This window comes from Pantherophis guttatus, chromosome 4 (assembly GCF_059756535.1).
Source record: "Pantherophis guttatus breed Tessera chromosome 4, ASM5975653v1, whole genome shotgun sequence".
Lineage (NCBI taxonomy): Eukaryota > Metazoa > Chordata > Lepidosauria > Squamata > Colubridae > Pantherophis > Pantherophis guttatus.
Window position 1 is genome coordinate 72,481,213 of NC_142066.1, and position 25,102 is coordinate 72,506,314.

Here is a 25,102-nt window from a genome sequence, read left to right on the forward strand (position 1 = left end):
AAAGCCAACATGGGTTTGTCAAAAGCAGATAATGCCAGACTAATCTTATTGCATTCTTTGACAAAGTGACAAAATTAGTGGACCAGAGGAATACTGTTGATACAATTTACTTGGACTTCAGTAAGGCATTATATAAAGTAGATCATAACCTACTACTAGATAATGTAGAAAAATGTGGGTTAGACAGCACCACCACCAGATGGATTCGTAACTGCTGACCAACTGCACTCAACATGTAGTCCTCAATGGAACTGAATCTACATGGAGGGAAGTATACATTGGAGTACCCCAAGGGTCTGTTTTAGGCCCAGTGCTCTTCAACATCATCAATGACTTGGATGAGGGGATAGATGGTGAACTCATCAAATTTGCAGATGACACCAAGCTGGCAGGAATAGCCAACACTCCAGAAGATAGGCTTAAGATACAGAAGGATCTTGACAGACTTGAACATTGGGTGCTATGTAACAAAATGAAATTCAATGGTGAAAAAAGTAAAGTTCTACATTTAGGCAAGAAAAACAAAATGTACAGGTACAGTACATGTGATACCTTGCTCAAGAGTAGTAACTGTGAGACGGATCTTGGAGTCCTAGTGGACAACCATTTAAATATGAGCCAGCAGTATACAGCAGCTTCCAAAAAAGCCAACACAGTTCTAGGCTGCATAAACAAAGGGTTAGAATCAAGTTCACATGAAGTGTTAATACCACTTTATAATGCTTTGGTAAGGCCACACTTGGAATACTGCATTCAGTTTTGGTCACCACAATGTAAAAAAGATGTGGAGACTCCAAAAAGAGTGCAGAGAAGAGCAACAAAGATGATGAGGCGACTGGAGGCTAAAACATATAAAGAACAGTTGCAGGAACTGGGTATGTCTAGTTTAATGAAAAGAAGGACTAGGGGAGACATCATAGCCATGTTCCAATATCTCAGGGGCTGCCACAAAGAAGAGGGAGTCAAGCTATTCTCCAAAGTACCTGAGGGTAAGACAAGGAGCAACGGGTGGAAACTAATCAAGGAGAGAAGCAACTTAGAACTAAGGAGAAATTCTATTCTATTCTAAAATCCTGAAAATGAAAATGATGACAAATGATGACATTGAAACAATGAAGAGATTTTTAAAAAGCTATGATGTGATAATGTATACGATGGAAATATGAAAATTATGAGCAGAGGAACTAGAGACAATCTAACTATCCATCTTCACTACCATTAACACTGCCATTGATTTAATCATCCAAACTATTCATTCTTCTGCAGCTTTTTACCGAGCTCAGAACTTAATTTTGGAGGGAAAATGTCATACTGTATAAAAGGTATGAGGAATTCCAGGATTGGTCAGGCAAATGACAACATGCAAGGACCATTTGTAAATTGACTAAAACTTATTCAAGATAGAAAAGTATTGAGTTTACTAATACTGATCTTCCAGATCAATGGAAGTATTGAGCTAAAGCAGAATGAATAAATATCCTTTAATTAGAAGTCCTTTAACTTTGATTTCTGAATCCTCTTCTCTCTCTTTAGAATCTGCATCAAATACATCTAATCCTGTGCCATTCTACTTTTTTCCTGCATACCTCTCAGCTGATTGGTTATCTTCTATCAATCAGGAACTATCTTCAGGAGCCTATCCCTGCCTAAATCTGGATTGTTGACTTCCTTCTTCTCTAATACCTCTTTCTTTCTTCTAGATCTTCAGCAAATTTCAATTTCCTTCCTTACCCTTGTGACATTCTATGTATTTTCTCCTTGGCTATTACATAATTGTAAATTAGGTATAGAATATAAACCATAGGAACCAAACTTGAACTTTGTTCAAGTACATACAGAATACACAATAACAGAATCAGAATTGAAAGGGACCTTGGAGGTCTTCTTGTCCAGCCCCCTGCTCAAGCAGGACAGCCTATATCATTCCAGACAAATGGCTATCCAATCTCTTCTTAAAAACCTCCAGTGATGGAGCACCTACAACTTCTGGAGGCAAGCCGTTCCACTGATTAATTGTTTTCACTGTCAGGAAATTTCTCCTTAGTTCTAAGCTGATTCTTTTCTTGATGAGTTTCCATCTGTTACTTCCTGACTGTTCTCAGGTGAATATAGGTTGATCCCCTCTTCTCTGTGACAACCCCTCAAATATTGGAAGACTGCTATCATGTCACTCTAGTCCTTCTCTTTGTTAGAAATACAAAGTTCCTGGAACTGTTCATGATATGTTTTAGCCTCTAGTTCCCTAATCATTTTTGTTGCTCTTCCCTGCACTCTTTCTGTAGTCTCAACATCTTCTTTGTATCATGATAACCAAAACTGACCCATTGTTTTCTTGACTTTTTTCTTATTTTTTATATTTAGAAATTAACTTTTATTATTATTTTGACATTTGTTGCAAGTCTTAGTTCATTCTGATTTTAGCTTTCCTGACTTCATCTTTTAAGATTTTCATCCTATAAATCCTTCCCAAGCTCTCTCTAGGTCTGTTGAAATTAGTTCTCTTAAAGTCTAAGACACTAGTTTGACTTTGTTCTGTTTCTTTTGTCTATATTATGTTGAATTCCAATGTGACATGTTCACTCTACCTCAAAGTTCCTTCATCTTCAATCCCTTCTATCATTTCATCTCAGTTAGTAAAAATTAAGTCCAGTGTATCTGATCTTCTAGTTTCCTTCTCTATCTTTTGAGACAAAGTTGTTTGCTAGGTTTGTAGGGAACCTGTTGATCTCCCAGAAATGGAAGGATACCTTTGATTCAAATGGACGAATGACTGCAAAAGTTGATAAAGTTAGCAGAGATGGCAAAATTGAGTGCTCTGATTAAAAAAGAATAAAATTAATTTTGTTTCTATTTGGAAACTGCTTTATACTTGAGGTGGAAAAAATGAAACTTTGATTTTGAACTTAGATAGGTTTGTTGTTATAGATATTTTTCCTTCTGTGAGTGACCTATCACCATCAGTCTATCTAAAGGTTCATTTTCTGTTTTAATTAATTGTTCCTTATTATGTTCAGTTTGGTTGCAGTCTTCTTTCTTTAATTGTGGTTTCCCATTTTATTGTTTGAATAAAACAATGGTTAGACATTTCTCTAGACTTTGTTTTTTCCTTTGTTGTTTGTTTCTTACTATGCTCAGATTGAATACAGCCTTTTGGGGGGAGGGAATTTCTGACTGTTTACTCAGATCCTGTGAACATCTATGTTGAACATACAGATGACATAATCCTAATTAATAGCTAATAATATGCACTTCATTTGTTCTAGTATTTCTAAAAATGAATTGTCATTTCATTGTTAAAAAGAACATTTTTTGCACAATATATAATTAATGGGAAATTCAATACTAAAAATATCTTCATATTTAAGAAGAATGAGTCCATGTGGCTGAGATCTTTTGTAGACACACTACTCTAACTTGACTCATCCAAATAAGCTACTATAATAGAGGATAGTTGGGGATTAAACTAACCTGATATTTCAAATTATAACTTTATTATATTCCAATTTTTAGTTTAAATAAATAGATACCGTATTTTCCGGCGTATAAGATGACTTTTTTTTTCCACATTAAAAAGGTTTTATCTTTATTATGCAGCACATAAAGCAAATTTTAGTTACCATCAGATTTGGTTAACCTATTCTTTGTCTAGAAGCTTGGAGAGATCCATTTTCGTTTTTGCAAGAGCTGTTGTTTTGATTCGGCGGGATGATTTCGAATATGTTATGGAAACAGGTTGCTGAATTTTTCTGTCACTTTCAGATCCTTTAGTTCTAGAGCACCCACTTTGGTGCTCAGTCTGCATTTCTATTTTCCTCAGACCTTTTGTTGTTCTGTTTCTTGTAGATCTTGGCTTTAGAGGTGTGTTCTCTGTGTCTTCAGTAGGAGTGATTACTTTATCACCTTCCTTATTTTGATCAGTGGACATAACATGATTTATTGCAGTCCAAATTGTTTTCAGTTACTTCTGCAGTGTCCTTTTCTTTTGAAACATGTCCATCAACAGGGTTTCCTTTGTTTAAGTTGTTCTTCACCTTTTCAACCATTTTTAAAGACATTTTATCTTTTACTGTCACAAGAATATCCTCAAATAAATCCATGAGGTCTTTTGTGAAATCCTTACTGAATTCTAAGGAACAGAGAGCTTTTGCATATATCCGGACATCTGGCGCACTTGGATCCGTCAAAATTTCATTGCATATTTTCAGCGCTAAATTATCATGAACTGTCAAACCCTGACAGTTCTGAAAGTGTTGATTCAATCCACTAGGCCTTGTTAGATCCACCAGAAGTTCAGCAACGTTAGCTACATCAACCTCTGACAATGGTGATGAAGCTGGAGCATTAAATAATATTTGCAACGTTGGAAGAAAAGTTTCTTCAAAGCATTCCTGATTGGTTCTATTTGAATATGCAAATAAAGGGAAAAAAACTCCCAAGGCATGTCGGAGACGTGTATCCTCTTCTGTCATTGGATTATACCACAACAAAACCAGTCGAGAAAGAAGCTTAGCACTGATTAGCCGGCCAGAAAATATGAGCTTCACCAGTCCCTCAGCAGCCTCAGTTCTAAGTTCTGAAAACTCACTATCTAGAAACCCAGAAAGAAGCTGAAGAAGGTTGTGAGTGGTAGCTGTTTCTTCTTCTGTTTCCTTAGTTTTCTCACTCTCATTTTCTTCATTTCCAGTTTGAACTTTTCTGTCTTTGAATGGTTCTATTCCAAATATCATTACCTGGTCAAACAGTGCCTTTAAAGCACTCAATTTTACCTTCATTTCATCAATTTGCAATACTTGCAACAGCAAAGTGAGGTGCTGACTTGCAAACTCTTTGCTCTGCAGGCCACAGCAGCCCAAGCACAGCACCGCCATGTTTCGCACAGCAGGATGGATATTAGTAATTCCTGGGATTATCAGGGTATTCAATTATTCCATCCAGTGTAGGTCCTAACCCTTTGGAAAGTGAGATCTGCTTCAGAAGTTGGTTGCACATCATCAAACACTTCAGAAGTGTTTCTGGATCACTCTTTTCCATGCATATCTCTTTAGTTTCGGATTCTTCCGCCTCTTTCAACAAGCCACTCTTTATACCTTCCAGCTCTATAATCTTCTCCTTTAACACAGAAGCATGGCTGAAGTCTTGCATGGCTATGCACTTCTCCAGAATATCCTTTGCTTCCATGAGTTTCACTTTTATTTCTGCCAGCTTAAGCTCTTGTTTTCTTATCTCACTTGCATCTTGCTGCTTGTCTACTGTCATAACGGTTTCCCGTGCCTCTGAAATTATTTCAGCAACCATCTGGATTCTTCGCTCATCATCCTTCAAAAGGCAGAGCAACTTTTCCATAAGATGGGATATAAGAGATGCTGACGTGGTTGGAATCAAAAGAATTTTTTGTAGGACACTCAGCATTTTCTTCCTGCCTCCTTCTTCGGTGATATCCATGCAACCGATTATTAGAATTAACTGCTGACCTATAAATTCCTTGGTCATCAATTGCTCAATGCAGGCCAGATCTTCCTTTTCTTCCTGATTGAGTACTGGAATGCTTTGAAAGTAGCTCAACAGATAATCCGCATAGATAGCAGGCTCTGGCAAGAATTCTTCTAAGAATTCTTCTCCTTTGGATTTCAAGTGCTCACAAAGAGCTTTCCAATATAAGGCACTCTCTGCAGTCAGTTTTTCTATTGGAATGGTTTTCCTGTCATCAAGTTCAAAAATTTTTTTTAATCAGATCCTGGTGGGGAGACAGCAGGAACATAGCATTAAGGGCTAGAACACCCACTTCAGGGCAACTCTCCACATCCAGATGATGGAGCAATTCTAAGACATTTCCTTCAACTAGATGTAACCAAGCTTGGAGAAGTTGTTTCTGTACCATTTCTTTCACGCTTTCTGATCTATCATTAAGTCCTTGCTGCAAAAGTTTTACTCTCTGGGCTATTGTCAAAGCTTTGACATGAACTTTTTCTGCCAGTACCTGATATGCTAATTTCCTGACTGTCTCTTTTACATCCATGGTACGACCAATAATTTTGGGTAGAGTTTTAACTGATGGACTAATGCAGAACAACACAGCACGCCTTACTTCTGAGTTGGAGTCAGTCTCAATTAAACTGTTGTAAACATTAACAACTGGACACTGGTCGTCCTTGGGATCCTGAAGCCTAGACAAAGCCAACACAGCTTGGATTCTCACATTTGGTACTTTGTCTCTTGCTCTGAGCTGCATAGCAGTATTAATCTGATCAAACAATTCATCTTCGATCTGGGCGTTCTCTGGCAGACTTCCCAAAAGTTTATTAATAAGTTGGCACACACGAAATCTAACTGCATTGCTGTTAGCGGGGTGGGACTCAAGGAGAAAGGTGAACAGGTAATTTAGAAAGGGATTTTCCATTTCTTCCTCTTCAGCATCCTCTTTCTCCGAATTATACAACGAAGCCAGAAACTTGGCCACAAAATTTATCACTTGTTCCACTGCAGGTTCTCGTTTGTAGATTACCATGGCATACTTCAGGTAATGAACAAACTTTTCATGAAAATAGTCCTTGTCTTGTAACTCATTATAGGTATGCTTTAAAGATGCCACCAATTTGGCCTGATTTTGGTGATGTTTTTGAGCTTCCTCAAAGGCCTTCCTAATATCAAACAACTTTTCCCCTTTCATAGCTGCGCCAACGGATCTGTTTTTTCTAAGATGACTTTTTAACACATGAAAATCTTCTCAAAAGTCTTATATGCCGGGTGTCATTCTTCTGTAACCAGGCAGACCAGCCCGAAAGGCTCTGACGAGCCTTAAATGGCTCTGACGATCCAAGCCCTGACGATCTGCTAATCAGGCAACTCAGTTGGGATCGCCAGAGCCATGGAGAAGGAAAAAACTTTTCTCCTTTCACATGGCTCTGACGATCCAAGCCCTGACGATCTGCTAATCAGGCAACTCAGCTGGGATCGCCAGAGCCATGGAGAAGGAAAAAAGTTTTCACCCTCCAGCTTGCTTACCTTAGCTGCTTGCCTTGCTTCGCTTGCCTGAATCCATTCTATCAGCAAGCAACTCCCTGCCTGCAATCAAGCAGGCAGGGAGTTGTGGACTTCAACTCCCAGAATTCCTCAGCCAACAAAACAAAGCTGGCTGAGGAATTCTGGGAGTTGAAGTCTACAAGTCTTAAAGTTGCCAAGGTTGGAGACCCCTGTTCTATTGGGTAAGTTTTTTTCCCCTTTGGGATCTTTAAAAAAAATAGTTAATTGGGGTTTTTTTTTAGTTGTTCTTTTTTAGACCTAGCCATTTAAAGTTTAGGAAGTTTTAAATTTAGCTTTTATATAAAAATAAAAATAAAATAATATTTGTGCAGCTTTCTGAGATTTAGTATGTTTTTGTAGTGTTTCACTCGAACTACACAAACACACAAAATCTCACAAAGCTGTATGTGGAATTTTGGGTGTGTAAAGTGTGAAAGTTGGGTTTTGGGGCTTTTTGTGGCTGTGTGAGGTTCCTGCTTGTTTCAGGGGCCATTTTGGGTCTAGCATAGCTGCTTTTACATTGTGGGTGAGCCTGTTGTGTTGTGTTGTGTTGTGTGTGTGTAAAGTGTGAAAGTTGTTTTTTGGGGCTTTTTGTGGCTGTGTGAGGTTCCTGCTTGTTGCAGGGGCCATTTTGGGTTTAGCACAGCTGCTTTTACATTGTGGGTGAGCCAGTTGTGTTGTGTTGTGTTGTGTGTGTGTAAAGTGTGAAAGTTGGGTTTTTTTGGGCTTTTTGTGGCTGTGTGAGGTTCCTGCTTGTTGCAGGGGCCATTTTGGGTCTAGCACAGCTGCTTTTACATTGCGGGTGAGACAGTTGATGTTTTTTAATTTTTATTTGGTGTGCGTTGGAAGAGGGGTAGTCTTATATGGCAAGTATAGCCCAAACCCTATATTTTAACAGGAAAATTCGGGGGTCGTCTTATACACCCAGTCGTCCTATATGCCGGAAAATACGGTATATTTTCTATTTCTGCAGAAACTCGAATTTTGTGACATTTATATATGATCTGCCTATAGAAAATAGTGGAATTGAATTTTTTTCCCTTTAATTTAATTCTCAAATGTGAAAACAAATTAGACGTTTAACAGCCATTTCACATTCTTCATAGAACCATTATACTCACCAAACCATGCACTTAGCAGGAAGCTGAAACCTACCATGTTTTTCACAGTCACTGTGCATATTATTAGCTATACAAGTGTCTTAAGTGCAGAATTAAAATATAATGTGTGAAATGGCCCTAAGTGAGTTCATTGTGCATGTCTCTCGGTATATAAACTCACAAACATATTCATTATCTGTTTGTTTGTTTTTGTCATTTAAAGATATTAAGCAGTACATATTCAAGAAGTGTAGTTGTAAATTGCTACAGTATTGTGGTGAGCAGTAATCATGCACATTATGAAGTATTACAGTGTTCTTAGAGATATTGGCAGAGCTACCATTAAGCTCATTATCAATACCATGATGTTATTTCATTCTTGCAACTCTAAAAAGAAAAAAAATCACTTTTACTATTTGATTGTTCTTTTCTCCCTAGACCGCCTTTGTCCATTTGCATTTGAAATTTAAAACTATTATTCCAACAGTAGTGTTAAATAATGGAAACATCTATATATTTATCTGTTAAATAATAACAAGACTGCACTTTGTTTCATAGCTTGTAGAAGTTACTGATTCCCCTTTGCTTATCACATAACTGAAAACATCATTCTGTGGGTTGTGTTGGTGTGAATCATTAATTTGCTATAAAAGATCAATGTTTTATAAATTATTTTTTTAAATAACTAAGTACAGAATGATTGAAATGCTGAGTAAATATGTAGCAGATAACTTGAAAAGTCTGTTAATATAAAACAAAGATTTTAATTGCGCTTGATGAATGACGCTTAACTGCTTCCAAATGAGCTCAAAAAAATTCATGGAAGAATAATGTTTTATATAAGTGCAGAGTGCAGAGGTTTCAAGAGTATTTGAAATATATTTCAAGTAGCAAGGATTAATAATTTAAATATATATTAAATACAGAAATGAAAATCTTAGTGGCAGAATGTTTAAGTAGTAGAACACTGAACAATGTAAAAAGATCATGAAACTGCTAAAACATTTTGGCAAAGTTTTATTTTTCCTATTCTGAAAAAAAGAGAAACTCTTACTGTTTTTTATGGCTGTGTATTTTTAAGAATTTGTTAAGAAATTAACAAATTACAAAATTATAAGTGATTTTTATTTGTACATGTATTTACTAATTAACTACGACCACAATCCTAGCATATTGAGTTACAGTTAATGAAATCTTAATCTTAAAAATAAATTTGGCCAATACAAACAAGTGTTCAGGGAGATGGGGCAATATGAAAAGAATTCAATTTCAAGAAATGAATACAATATGGTGAATATCATGCAAAAATACCTCAGATTCTTAAGAGTTAGTTACTACTTTCTTGTCTAAAATAGTATTGATATTAATGTATTTATTTGTAAACTTGAGGCATCTAATAATTAAAACAAAATTGTAGTTTAAAAATAATTAACACTGTTATACTAATTTACAAAAAAGAGTGGCATGGGGATATACTGTTCTTTCAAGGCAGAAAGTTGGGAGTGTTAGTTTGGAAAGAATTTAGGAGAAAGAGCCTTGATAGTACAGTGGTTTAGTGCACCCTGTCATTAACACAGCTGCCTGCAATTTCTGCTGGTTCGAATCTCTCCAAGGCTCAAGGTTGACTCAGCCTTCCATCCTTTCTAAGGTAGGTGAAATGAGGACCCAGTTTGTGGGGGCAATAAGCTGACTTTGTATAAAAATATACAAAAGAATGAAGGCTATTGCTTAACGCATTGTAAGCCGCCCTGAGTCTCCGGAGAAGGGCAGCATATAAATCAAATTTAAAAAAAAAAAAAAAAAAAGTCCAATAGAAAGCCCAAGTAGAAAAAAGGATTTGGAAAGAAACTCTTGCAGCTCTGAATGCCTAGATCTATTTATATGGGGCATACTTAGATTCTAAACTGTTTAGTCCTTAAATAGTTGACACATATCTGCCTAGAAAACAGTTTACAACTAATGCAGATATTTTTAGGAGGGGGATAATTTAATCACAGTATTCAGTCTACCCTGATGGATGTTGTAAACATTTTTCAATGGTAAACTCATGTATAGGGCCTTAAACTGTCAAACAAGATACAACAATGAAGTTATATTTAATGGTAGTTAAATTCAACTTATCAGTAACAGGATCAATCAGATACTATGTAAAAAATGAAGATATTTGAAGTTCACATGTTACAAAATAATAGTTGTATGTAAATAAAATTGTTATTTATGATGGCAGCTTTTTGACAACAGCATCCTTTTTTCCAGCGGTTCTGAGAGTATGTGCTGATGGAGGTGCTAATCATTTGCACTGTATCACCAATGGAAACCGTGACAGGTATGCTTATAAATAAAATGTACTAATAATTTTGCATATTTTATCTTCATAAAGGATGTTGATTAAATTTAATTTTTTTTCATTATCTGGTTTCTACATAATACCAGGCTACTGGTACCTCATAAAAACATATAGGTTACTTATGAAGTACCTTGAGGTCATTGTGTTTTCCCATTTCTATAAGAAAAAATATTGATGTGAAGCCATGGGCTGTAGAAACACAATAATGTCACAAAATAGAAAGCTTTACAATTCAACATAGAAATGTCATTTTTATATTGAAGCCCTGTGATTCAAATTTTAATATCACATTTCTTCACCTTATTCTATTAATTGAATCTAATAGATATTAAGAAGTGAGACTTGGAAATGGTGGTTTAATATAAGGATGATAGTGCATGCTATAATAAAAAGCATACATTGGAGCACAAATATTACTGATTGCTTTTGAAGAAGCTTTTTCATCTTTAAGCATTGGGAAAGGTCTTGTGATGACTCTCCCAGATGCTTCCCAGATACCTCTTCAGATGTCAGTTCAGGGGAGGATGAACCAGTTCCTAGTAGATCAGAAGGGGAGTTGAACTTCCAGTTGGCGCCATAGGGACACAGACGGGGAAATGGTGAGCTCCGCTGAGCCCTGCCAAATCCCCTCTGTTAAGCTGCCGCCGATAGGTCTGCGGACCTCCCCTGTCTTGTAGAGACAGGGGGACAAGAAGGAACGACTTGGGCGGCCGAGAGGAACGGGCGGGTTCCTCGGGGCCAGAGGCTTCTCCTTCACGCCGGCGGCAGCGGGACGGCAGCCATGGTGGCTGCCCTGAAACTGCGGCAACTGGGAACAAGGATTGTGCTGGAGGAAGAAGATGAAGAAAGAGCAAAAATCAAGAAGCCGGGTGAGTGACACCAACCCAGGCAAACGTACCTATCTGGAATTATTGGAAAATAAGACCCCAAAATTAAAAACGGCTGTTGGACTGCGGGGCTTAAAGATTGAAAAGGAAAAAAAAATGGGTAAAAGACCCAAATTGAATTTTGTTGCAGTAAACTTAAACTGGATGATTTGGTTTTAATAAATTTCTGAAATTTGACTGTGCCTTTAACTGGAGTGGAGAGGAGAAATGGATATTCCTGAGAATTAATGCCTTTAAAAGAAAATGAAGCTAATGAAGATAGAGATGGATGGCTACAAAATAGCCATGGAGTTTGCAGTGATTAAACAGAGAAGTGGATTAAAGAAATTTCCCTTTCTGGGTGGAAAAGAAACACGTTAATTGGCTTTTTACCTTGGATTACTTTAAATTAATATTGGATATAAGGATTTTGGAGATTCTTACTCTGTCCCAGATGATTTTAAGAAAGAAGAAAGAAGAAAGAAAGAACATTTTGGATTTTAACAATGGAGACTGACAAAACTAGGTGTGGCGTAGTTAACAAAGACAGGAAGCTGATGCACTACGCTTGGATCAGACATCTTAAAAGTTTTAAAGAGACATACAGAAATTCTTTACTTTGAACTGATGAACCTTGAAATAGAGCACTTTGGACAGAGAAGAAAAGGAAGAAAAGGAAGAATCAAAGTGGATAAATTTAAATGTGACTAACTGAAATGTAAAGTTTAAAAGCCTATGTATATATGATTTTTGGATAAAAACAGGAAGGGTTGTGAAATAATAAAAATAGAAAATAAGAGGTGGCTATTAAAATAGTGGATGATATCAAGGGGATAAAAATAATAAAGAAGAATATATTTCGAGGCAGGAAAATTTTAAGAAAATGTACTGTTTGATGTAATACGTTTTAATTTTAATTTGCAAACATATTAAACTGATGAATAAGGATTGATTGAACAAAATACAAGATACACAGATGCTAGTGATTAATCTTGAATTAAGGTAATACAAGTTGGAAATGATGACTATTATGAAATATATTGAGATTTAAATTGAAAGAGCAGGATGGAAAAATGATATAAAACAGATAATTATATTACAGTTAAAATGTGTGGGATGGATACCAACTAGATAAGAGTTTGAGACTCGGTGGAAATACGTTGGAAATTAATTCAAAATGCTGGAAACAGCCAAACAAATAGGAGGAGAGTTTGAGGAGACTATGCTGGTAATCAGCCAAACAAGGGAGGGAGTCAAGGAGGAGACTATGCTGGAAATCAGCCCATAAAATGCTGGAAACAGCCAAACAAATAGGAGGAGAGTTGGAGGAGACTATGCTGGAAATCAGCCAAACAATGGAGGGAGTTAAGGAGGAGACTATGCTGGAAATCAGCCCATAAAATGCTGGAAACAGTCATACAAATAGGAGGAGAGTTGGAGGAGATTGAGGAACTATTCTAAAATCAACTAAATAGTTGGTGTTCTGGAGGGGATCAAGCTGAGAATTAATCAAATAGAACAAGCTGGAAGCTAGTTAAATATTAGAGGGAGATATAGTGGAAAATATATTAGAAATTGGAGTAAATAAAATATGCCTTTGAGAGAAATCTGTATAATATGTAAACTGGGAGAAAAAAAAATCTAAGGTAAACTGATTTGAGGATAAGGGTCAAAGGATTAAAATTAGATAAAACGTTGTTTTATAAAATATAATAAAAATGGAGTGGTATTGAATTGAAACTAAGAATAAATGGTGATAAAATTGTAAGGTAAACACTTAACAAGAGGTTAGAATATTGTAAAAATTATTTTGATATGATTTGTATAAGATATAAGGTAAAGAAGAATAAAGATATGTTTAGAATTGTTAAGCAGATGTAAAAATGAGTGAAACTGAATTTGAAACTAATTTTGGATAGATATAATGGATTTATATAGATGAAAATGTGAAATTTGAGGTAAAATTGGTTTTTTCTTAAGTTTTGAATTTCTTTTTTATCTTCTTTTTTTCTTTTTTTGTTTATTTATAAAAGATGTAATGGAAATTGTGAATTGAGCTTGTGAAAGGAATGTAAGCGTGGTAACCATCTATGACCGGATCGAGATTTTTGCTCTTGAAAGTTATGTTTTTATGTTTAAATTTGAAAAAATAAATAAAAAATATCTACAAAAAAAAAAGAAGAAGAAGGGGAGTTGATCAGTGGCTCCAAGCAGCTGTCTGAGAGTGATTTGGCTGAAGCACAGCTGCAGCAGGACAGCCTTGAGGCATCAGATGGAGAAAGCATGCAGCTACAGTTCGTCAGAGATAAAGAAGAAGAACTGCCTTCTGTATCTGATCCAAGAACACACCGGGCAGAGAAAAGGCAGGAGAAAGATTACTCATGAGGAGAAAGCCTTCTTGATGGCTGCACTAGAAGCTGGCAGACAGCAGACAGATGGAGGCAGAAATGGTATTTAGCAGGTTTTGACTAGTTCTGGAGAACTTGTAGCAGAAATTTTGAGTAGTTTGGATAACCGATAAATACCACCTCTGACTGGCCCCGCCCCATTTATTCTCTGCCTCCTGAGTCCCGGCTGATCGGGAGGAAATGGGGATTTTGCAGTATCCTTCCCCTAGAGTGGGGAGGGAATGGAGATTTTACAGTATCCTTCTCCTACCATGCCCACCAAGCCATGCCATGCCCACCAAGCCATGCCCACAGAACTGGTAGTAAAAAAATTTTTAATCCCACCACTGGATGGAGGTGATTCTGGGAGCAGCATGTTCATTTCCTAGCTGTGTGTTTTCTGGTCTTTGTGATTCCTGCTTTGCTTTGGATTGACAGGGTGCCTTCACTTGAATCGTGCCTTATGAACTCTGGACTTTTCTTGCCTCATGAACCCAAAGGTGCTTTATCAAGAGGCAACGGGACTTTCTGGTTTTTCTTTGAAGAGGTTTTGCTTCTCATCTAAGAAGCTTCTTTAGCTGACTGGATGATGGGGAATAAAAGGATTTATATTCCTTGCAGACAGCTATTCTATTAGCGAGTCATTAAGGCCATCTGGACCTTTATTTGTGTCATCAGGGTCTCTTATTTATTTATTTATTTATTAATTTAATTTGTATACCGCCCTTCTCCCAGAAGGGACTCAGGGCGGTGAACAGCCAAAATTAAAAAACATACAAATGCAAAAGTTAAGATAATTAAAAGAATTAAATCATTGGCTACCCAAATTTAAAACCCCAATTCCATAAAATTTAAAATCCCAATTAAAGACCATTTAGGCTAGGCCGGCTTGATGAAATAAAAACGTCTTCAGGGCTTTACGGAAGGTCTGGAGGTCCGGGATCAATCGTATTCCAGGAGGCAGCTCATTCCACAGGGCGGGTGCCCCCACAGAGAAGGCTCGCCCCCTGGGGGCCGCCAGCCGACATTGCCTGACCGACGGCACCCCGAGGAGGCCCTCTCTGTGAGAGCGTATTGGCCGGTGGGAGGTTATCGGTAGCAGCAGGCGGTCTCGCAAATACCCTGGCCCTAAGCCATGGAGCGCTTTAAAGATGAGAACCAACACCTTAAAGCGCACCCGGAAGACCACCGGGAGCCAAGGCAGCTCGCACAGGAGAGGTGTTACGTGGGAGCGCCACATCGCTCCCATAATCACCCGCGCGGCCGCATTCTGCACCAGCTGGAGCCTCCGGGTGCTCCTCAGGGGGAGCCCCATGTAGAGAGCGTTGCAGTAATCCAGGCGTGACGTGACGAGGGCATGAGTGACCATGCACAAGGAGTCCCAATCCAGAAAGGGGCGCAACTGGCATATCAGGCGGACCTGATAAAAAGCCCCCCTGGCCATGGCCGTCATATGCTCTTCTAAAGACAGCCGTGTGTCCAGGAGGACACCCAAGTTGCGAGCCCCCTCTGTGGGGGTCAGTGACTCGCCCCCAATAGCCAGCGATGGCACAAGCTGGCTATATCGGGACGCCGGTATCCACAGCCACTCGGTCTTGGAAGGGTTGAGCCGAAGCCTGTTCCTCCCCATCCAGATCTGCACAGCCTCCAGGCACTGGGACATCACATCAAGGGCATCATTAGGATGGTCTGGGGTGGAGATGTACAGCTGAGTGTCATCAGCGTATAGATGGCATCACACCCCAAAACCACGGATGATCTCACCCAGCGGCTTCACATAAATGTTGAACAGGAGCGATGAGAGGACCGACCCTTGCAGCATCCCATAAGCAAGGCACCTCGAGGTTGACCTCTGCCCCCCTGCCAACACAGACTGTGACCGGTGAGAGAGATAGGAGGAGAACCACCGCAACACGGTGCCTCCCACCCCCAATCCCCCCAGCCGGCACAGCATGATACCATGATTGATGGTATCAAAAGCCACTGAGAGGTCTAACAGGACCAGAACAGAGGAACAACCCCTGTCCCGAGCCCTCCAGAGATCATCCACCAATGTGACCAATGCCGTCTCCGTGCTGTACCCAGGCCTGAAGCCGGACTGGCACGGATCTAGATAGACGGTTTCATCCAGGTACTGTGGGAGCTGTCGCGCAACCACACTCTCCACAACCTTTGCAACGAAGCGAAGGTTGGAGACTGGATGGTAGTTTGCCAAAACAGCCGGGTCCAGAGAAGGCTTCTTGAGGAGGGGCCTCACCACCACTTCTTTCAAGGCGGGAGGCAAGAAACCCTCTCTCAAAGAAGCATTTATAATCCTCTGGAGCCAGCCTCGTGTTACCTCCCGGGTGGCCAGTACCAGCCAGGAGGGGCACGGGTCCAATAAACATGTGGTTGCATTTAACCTCCCCAGGATCCTGTCCACATCCTCAGGTGTCACAGGGTCGAACTCATCCCAGATAACATTCTCAAGACCAGCCTCAGTCACCCCGCCAGGATCTACCCAGTCAGAGTCCAAGCCTTCCCAAATCTGAGCGATTTTATCATGCAGATACTGTGCAAAATCCTCAGCCTGCCCTTGCAAGGGGTCTTCCCGCGCTCCCTGATGTAGGAGGGAGCGAGTCACCCTAAACAAGGCGGCTGGGCGGTTATCTGCCGATGCAATAAGACGGAAAAGTGGTTACGCTTTGCCGCTTTTATCGCCACTAGATAGGTCTTAATATGAGACCTAACTAGTGTTCGGTCGGATTTTGAGCGACTAGCCCTCCAACCACTCTCTAGGCGTCTTTTCCGGCGCTTCATCTCCCTCAGCTCCTCGGAGAACCAACGGGCCGGGCAGGTTCAGCGTCGGGTCAGAGGCCGCAAAGGCACGACTCGGTCCAGAGCACTGGCAGCCGTCCTATCCCAGGCAGCCGCCAGGTCTTCAGCCGAGTCATGAGCCAGAGTTTCAGGAACTGGCCCAAGCTCTCTCTGGAACCTATCAGGATCCATCAGGCGCCTGGGGCGGAACCACCTGGTCGGTTCTGCCTCCCTGCAGTGTGGTGTAGCGGTCAAAAAGTCCAGCCTCAGGAGAGAATGGTCCGACCATGACAGGGGTTCAATAACTATATCCCCTATATCCAGACCACTCCGCCACTGACCAGAGATAAAAACCAAGTCCAGAGTGTGTCCTCCCGCATGAGTGGGGCCATGAATTAATTGTGTCAGGTCCATGGCTGTCATGGAAGCCATAAACTCCCGAGCCATCCCAGACGCCCCACCGGTAGATGGCAGGTTGAAATCCCCCATGACCAAAAGTCTGGGGGTATCAACCGCCACCCTGGCAATAACGTTGAGAAGCTCGGGCAGGGCCGCTGTCACGTGGCAGGGAGTCAGGTACGCGATCAGCAGGCCCACCTGCATCCCATGGCCCCACTTCACCAGGAGAGACTCACATCCGGCTATCTGAGGTACAGTGGCCTCCCTCGGATCAAGACCTTCCTTTATAACGACCGCCACCCCCCCACCCCTGCCCTGGGCCCTTGGCTGATGGAATGCGTGGAAACCTGGTGGGCACATCTCTACGAGGGGGACCTCCCCCTCTTGGCCCAACCAGGTCTCTGTAATACCTGCCAGGTCCGCACCCCCCTCCTGTATTAGCTCACAAATGAGGGGGGCCTTATTAACCACGGACCTGGCGTTGCACAACATCAGTCTAAGGCCTGGGCTCTGAGACTCTGGACAGCCGGGGAAACGAGAAGAGTCATGGGGGCCGAGGCATGCCACCGCTTGGAGATAGCGGGTGCGTGCCCCCATCTGGACCTTTATTTGTGTCATCAGGGTCTCTTGAGTGGTGCAAATGGGTGTGGAGCTTTCTCGGGACTATTGAATGTATGCCAAAATTATATCATCTTGGCATGGTCATATGAAGGACAATCCAACTACCTAAACACTCCAATAATGAGGAATATATTTTGCTCAGGAGAAATTAATATTCCTGTATTTTTTTTAAAATCACATCTATAAACAGTATAAAGATATTGATGATACAAAATTCAACCAGGGGTGAAATCTAAACATTTTCGCTACCGGTTCTGTGGACGTGGCTTAATTAGTGGACGTGGCTTGGTGGTCAGGTGGGCGTGGCCAAGTCGATGTCACTTCTTTGCCCTTTTTTAACCTACAAAACACAACACAACACAACTGGCTCACCCACAATGTAAAAGCAGCTGTGCTAGACCCAAAATGGCCCCTGCAACAAGCAGGAACCTCACACAGCCACAAAAAACCCAAAAAACCAACTTTCACACTTTACACACACACAACACAACACAACTGGCTCACCCACAATGTAAAAGCAGCTGTGCTAGACACAAAATGGCCCCTGCAACAAGCAGGAACCTCACACAGCCACAAAAAGCCCAAAAAACCAACTTTCACACTTTACATACACATACAGCTTTGTGAGATTTTGCGTTTTGTGTAGTTAGAGTGAAACACTACAGAAGCACACAAAATCTCAGAAAGCTGCACAAATATTATTTTATTTTATTTTTATTTTTATATAAAAGCAGCTAAATTTAAAACTTCCTAAACTTTAAATGGCTAGGCCTAAAAAAAGAACAACTAAAAAAAACCCCAATTAACTATTTTTTTTAAAGCTCCCAAAGTGGGAAAAAACTTATCCAATTGAAGGGAAAAAAGCAGGCAGGCAGGCAGGCATATAGAGCTGCTCACCGATGAGCTTGATTGCAGGCAGAGAGATTCAGTTGCTTGCTGATGCAATGGATTGCAGGGATTACAGCAAGCGAAGCAAGACAGGCGTGTGAAGGTAAGCAAGCTGGAGGCTGGGGGGGGGGGGAGAGATTTTTGCTACCAGTTCTCCGAACTGCCAGACACTATCGCTACCTACTCGCCCGAGCCGGTCCGAACCAGGAGCATTTCACCCCTGCATTGAACATGCTACTGAAGAAGAGCTTTCAAAGTACTATCAATGTTAATAATATGGGTAGATTAAAGCCTTCAGCTCATCTAGTTCTTTTCAAAATTCAAGAATTGAAAGAGAATTACAGTGGGAAAATGGCAGCAAGAAGCATGAGCATGGGAAAAAAATAGACACAATGAAAAATGAAATTAAACAACAAGAAATTGACATCAGAAGCATTAATTAAATTAATTAAAACATTAATTAAAAAAAAGCATTAAGAGCCTTGGTGACGCAGCAGACTAAAGTGCTGTTAAGTAGCACCAGCTGCCTGCAATTACTGCAAGTTCAAATCTCACCAGGCTCAAGGTTGACTCAGCCTTCCATCCTTTCGAGGTAGGTAAAATGAGGACCCGGATTGTGGGGGCAATAAGCTGACTTTGTATAAAAAAGAACATCGCTTAGGGGGGGCCGAAAGCCCTACTAAGCAGGTATATACAAAAGTATGAAGGCTATTGCTTAACATATTGTAAGCTGCCCTGAGTCTCCGGAGAAGGGCGGCATATAAATTGAACCAATTAATTAATTAATTAATTAATTAATTAATTAATTAATTGAAATGGATTAGAATTGCATATTTTCAGTCAGATGTTCATAATGTTTCCTACTCAGATCTCAAAAATAAAGGAGTGTTGCTTTCATAATTAGGAAGGATTAGCAAGAACAATAGTTCAGTAAATGATCCAATAATACACTATGTGGTTAACCCTTTATTATGGCAATTACTTGTATTCGAACTAAAGTTGTAGAAGAAAAAGACTTTGATTACTTTTAAGGTCACATTCAATTTGAAACAACAGAACATGCAAGTAAGATGTATTGCTTATGTTTGGAGGTTGGAATGACAAAGTTTGAAATATTAAAGAGAAAATGTATCTGGGCTGTATAATCTAGGAAAGTAAAATAAAACAGGAGGACAACTTGCCAATTCAATGATTTCATTGCTAGTGCTATCTTCCAACAACTAAAGTAACATCTACTGTATATACTATAAATGGATTTCACCATGGATCAGACAAATTATGCTATTGGTATAAAGAGGTATACTATATAAATAATGACTCAGTTATAGTAGCAAAAACCATGGGCAGGGCTGACTATTGATCAGAAAAGAACTGCTCATGTGGGAAATTTTTCACCATATGTCCACCATTTTCAAGAAGAACCTCAGGAATCACTCTGAATCTTATTGATAGGGCATCAAAGAAACTGGCATAAATCAAAGAAATTATTAAGGATGAATGTGAAAAGAAATGAACAAACATCAAACTAATTGTCAAAATTGCTAAGAGAAGAGAATCCAGCCAAAAAAGGACAAAGATATCAGAGAAAGAAATAATTTATGAAAGTTGTTGTTAGTCGCGAAGTCATGTCCAACCAATCGTGACCCCATGAACAATGTTCCCCCAGGCTTTCCTGTCTTCTACCATCCCCCAGAGTCCATTTAATCTCACGCCAACTGCTTCAGTGACTCAGTCCGGCCACTCATTCTCTGTCATCCCCTTCTTATTTTGCCCTCAATCGTTTCCAGCATTAGGCTCTTCTCCAGCGAGTCCTTGCTTCTCATTAGGTGGCCAATAATGACCCAGATCTTCAGGGTCTGGTCTTCTAAAGAGCAGTCAGGGTTGATCTCCTCTAGGACTGACCAGTTTGATGCCCTGCTTGGCAAAGAATCAAGCCAGCAGCAGCGGCTGGAGGCTTCTCGCGCTGAAAAAGAGGCAGTGGCTGCAGGCTTCTTGCACCAAAAACTACAGGGTGAAAAAGAGGCCTGAAGTCCCATCGCTATTGCCCTGTTCTTCGTGCCGGCCATGCACATGCACCCCATTGCCTGCCAGTGCGCATGCGCAGAGGCACTCCATTTTTTCAGCCCCCCATCAACAGGAAGACAAACTCAGAACAAGTGGAAGATCAAAGATTCCTGACCAAACTAGCTGACAACTCTGTCACCCAAAAGATAGAGGACGCAATTAGAGGAACATTAGTTATTCTTACTAACAGAGAAGAAGTGATAGAGAGGATTGAAGTTGCAGGAGCTTTGGGGGAGAGTGACCATGTCATATTAGAATTCAATATAAAGCAGACATAAGTAACAGAACATAATCAAACTAGTGTCTTAGACTTTTAAAAAGCTGATTTCAACAAACTCAGAGTTTTGAAAGGATCCCATGGATAAAAATCTTAAAAGGGAAATCAAGAAGTTTGGGAACCTGAAAACTATGGTTATAAAAGCCAAGTCCATCTCAGAACTTCTGAAAAGAGAAAAACAAGAAAAACAAGAAAAAAAATCAAAATAGTTGCATAAAGACCTCTCTGACCAACTGAAAGAAAAAAAGGATAAGTAGAAAAATAGAAAGAAGAACATATAACTAAGGCAAAATACCAACAAATAGCCCAAACCTGCAACAATGATGTTAGAAAAGCTAAGGTTCAGAAGGAAGTAAAAGTTTCAACAAATGTCAAAAACAACAACAACACATTTTTCAATACATAAAAACCAAGAAAAAAAGTCAAAGAAACAGTCCGCTAATGGGAGAAGATGGTAAGGAAATAATGGACAGTAGAGAGAAAGCAGAACTGCTTAATTCATTCTTTGCATCTGTCTTTATAGAAGAAGAAAATACAGTCCAATTTACCAAAAACAGAACCATAGAAGACAAACTGGGAATGCAGATAAAAATAAGCAAAAATAAGGCAAGAGTACACCTGTCAGCTCTAGATGGATTCAAATCACTGGATCCTGATAGACTGCATTGCAGAGTTCTGAAGGAACTGGCAGATGTGATCTTAGAACCATTGAAGCTCATCTTTCAAAGTTCTTGAAGCACCGGAGGACTGGAAAAGAGCTGATATGGTTCCCATCTTCAAAAAAGAAAAAGACAAACAAACAGGAAATTACAGACCAATCAGCCTAACACCTAAGAAGATCTTGAAAAAAAGTAATCAAGCAACAAATCTGTGAAGATCTAGAAGTAAAGTTATAACCAGAACCCAACATAGATTTGTCAAAAACACATCCCAAACAAATATTATTTCATTCACTAAATTAGTGAAGCGGTGAAATGTTGTGGCCATAGTATACTTAGATTTCAGTAAGGCATTTGATAAAATAGACCACAACCTACTTCTTGGTAAGGTAGAAAAATGTGGGATAGATAACACCAAAACCAGATGTATTTATAACTGATTAACAACTTGTACTCAATGTATAGTCCTCAACAGAATTACATCTACATGTAACAGTACATGTTAACTGAAGTTAACAGTGGGGTTAAAAGGTTCCATTTTAAGTCCAGTACACTTCAGTAGCTTCATAAACAATCTAAATGAGGAAATAGAAGAGAACTCATCATATTTGCAGATGACACTAAACTGTCAGGAATAGTCAGCAACCCAGAAGATAGGCTCAAAATGTATGTCAAAAGTATGTCAACAGACTTGAACACTGGGCCCTATCTAACAAATGAGATTCAATGTGGAGAAAAGTAAGGTTTTACCCATAGGCAAGAAAAACCAAATGTACAGGTACAGAATAGGTGAAACTTTGGTTAATGTCAGTAATTGTGAGAGAGCTCCAAGTGGACAATCATTTAAATATGAGCCAACAGTATTCAGAAGCAGCCAAAAAGCCAATGCAATCCTAGGCTACATTGATAGAGGGACAGAGTCAACATCACATGAAATATTAGTACCACTTTACAAAACCTTAGTTAAGACCACACTTGCACTACTGCATTCAGTTTTGGTCACTACCATATAAAAAAGACGTTGAGAGTCTGAAAAGAGTGCAGAGAAGAGCAACAAAGATGATTGGGGGCAGGAGGCTAAAACATATGAAGAACAGTTGCAGGTATTGGATAGTGACTAGGAGAAACATGATAGCAGTGTTCCAATATTTGAGCTTCCATAAAGATGAGAGGGTCAACCTATTTTCCAAAGTCTCAGAAGACAAGACAAGAAACAATGGATGGAAACTAATCAAGGGGAGAAGCAACCTAGAACTAAGGAGAAATTTCCTAATAGTGAGAACAAACAACCATGGAATGGCTTGCCTTCAGAAATTGTGGGTGCCTGATCACTGGAGAAGAGATTGGACAGCCATTTCTCCGAAATAGTATAGGGCCGTGATGGCGAACCTATGGCACGCGTGTGCTGGCCAGCTGATTTTCGGGCCTTCTGGGCCCACTAGAAGTAGGGAAACAGGTTGTTTCCTGCCTCTGGAGGGCCTCTGTGGTGATGGGGAAGGCTTGTTTTTCTCTCTCTCACCTGGCTCCAGAGCCTTTCTAGGAGTCTGGGGAGGGCGAAAACGGCTCCTCCCCCCGGAGGCCCTCCAGAGGCCAAAAACCACCTGTTTGCCAATTTCCTGTGGGACCAGAAGGCCCGTTTTTCTCTCTCACCTGGCTCCAGAGCCTCTCTAGGAGTCTGGGAAGGCCCTCCAGAGGGCGAAAATGGCCTTCCCCCCCCACCCCCGGTGGTCCTCGGGAAGCTGAAAATGGCCCGTTTGCCAACTTCCAGTCCCACTGGAAGTAAAGTTAAAAGTTTAATCAGTTTTAGAAGTGAATTTCTCATTCAGACTTTCTCTAGATCCATGACTACATGGTAATACAACTTTCATTGTATTGTAGGTTTGTCGTAAGTTTTGTTAAGTTTAGAATTTCTGAGCTTTGGTTAGAAAGTTTCTAGTTTTCTTGTAGCTCAGCTTAAGGGCAACGTCCTGGATAAAAGGTTTAAGATCTCTCATCTAGAGAGACTAGGAAATGTCAACAGGCTAAACCTGGCTGATAGAAGATTATCATCTATTAACTGTCGGGCCAAATTGTTTAATATATTTTAAATTGTTTTTAAATTTTGTATTCTATGTTTTTTACCTATGGCTGTTCACCGCCCTGAGTCCTTCGGGAGAAGGGCGGTATATAAATTTAAATATTAAATTAAATTAAATCATAAGTATCTTTTATTTTGAATAGGCTCATCTTGGAGTAAGGGGTGAGGTTTTTAATTCTTGGTTTGTAAATAACTTTAAGTAGCTTGACTGAAAAAAAAAGTTTTTCCTTTTAAATCAGGATAGTCCTTAAAAATTGTTGATTAAAAGCAGTATAGTTAGTTCTTAGCATCAGCTTGTATTTGTTAATTTAGGAGATCATTGAAATTATTAAACTATTTCGATATATGCAGATTCAAAATTAAATGCAAACTTGATAGGAATGAAAATACGACATACATTTGCTAAGGATTTAGTGTAAATTATTGATATGGAAGGGCAATATAACAAGCAATCAAAAAAATTTAATTGAACAAATCAAAACAATCAGCTGATAATAGTCTGAATCCAGTAATAAACCATTTTTCTTGATTTGTTTTAGTACTAGGGCTGGAATTCTTTAAATCTGTTTGGAGGAAAAGATGATTCTTGGTCACTTGCTTTAGGCAGGAAACAAGCTGACCATTTTAGATTTGTATCCAGCTGCATTCTTCATTTTGGGTTGGGACAAGTATTTGGTAGCATAGCTGTTACACACTCTATTAAAATTAATGTCAAGTAACTAAAGGTTGGGTCCAGAGTTATTCATACTTAATATAATCTACTAAAATCACTGACACTCAACTTGGGCATAAATTTATTCTAAATATAATTAAGTCTGGACTGAACAGCTGCTGATTTATATGCACATTCAGTTTAAGCCTGAAGGCCTTTAAAATGAGAGTAAGCATTTTCCATCATGTTAAAATATCCTATGGAGAAGATGAGACTAGGGAGGGCAGTACTTCCATTCTGATGTTTGGGAAACTATATGGGAACATTTAGGTTTTGTTGTTTAAATGAATTGATGGAGAGAGGAAGCTGAATAATATGCTTCTTGCTTGCCTGCAGCCCAATTTCTAACTCTGATAAATGAAGGGTTGTATCTTTGCTCTAATATATTCTGTCAAACATTTGCTGCTTGCATAAATATATAGAGCACTCAACCCTCACTGTGAATGGAGATGGCTGAAATTTAAAAAACCTGGAAAATCTTCTGACTTTTCCTAGACTTTAGGGCTTAATGCACTGGAGGGAGAGAGCTAGTTTGTCAAATATATGGAAGGACATTGGAATAGATATGAATATAATTCATATAATCAAGTGCTGAATATGAGCAACTTCATAAATATGAGCCTATATTCCCCACCTCTTTGTTTTTCTTCTTTCATTTTTATGAATAGCAAGCGCCTAGCATTCTAAAACATTTTGCACTGAAATGAATAAATATATTCTGAAAACAGATTCCTATTTCTTTGAAATCTGTTAAATCTGTTCCTGTTAATGAAGTCTGAAAGTCAGGGAAGACGAACTGTATGCAGGATATAATAAAAATAGAAACATCGTTTCAAGTATAAATGCATTTATCTTTAAGGCTTTCCCAAAGATTTGTTTTTAATCTGAT

General features: G+C 39.5%; 2 protein-coding genes across 13 annotated transcripts in view; one reads left to right on the forward strand and one right to left on the reverse strand.

Annotated features, from left to right (window-relative positions):
• TPK1 (thiamin pyrophosphokinase 1) overlaps positions 1 to 25,102 on the forward strand; it is a 519,294-nt gene that overhangs the window by 217,273 nt on the left and 276,919 nt on the right. For all 12 annotated transcript variants that reach the window (XM_087892396.1, XM_087892395.1, XM_087892388.1 and 9 more), the window contains one exon: positions 10,377 to 10,446. In XM_087892396.1, coding sequence (XP_087748522.1) covers positions 10,377 to 10,446 — 70 coding nt within the window. The remainder of the gene's footprint in view (positions 1 to 10,376; positions 10,447 to 25,102) is intronic.
• On the reverse strand, positions 3,553 to 6,683 carry LOC117664977 (condensin complex subunit 3-like). Its single transcript, XM_034416484.2, is given in 4 exon segments — positions 3,553 to 3,917; positions 3,919 to 4,916; positions 4,918 to 5,713; positions 5,715 to 6,683. Coding segments are annotated over 4 exon segments (3,030 nt in total). The 5' UTR covers positions 6,668 to 6,683; the 3' UTR covers positions 3,553 to 3,634.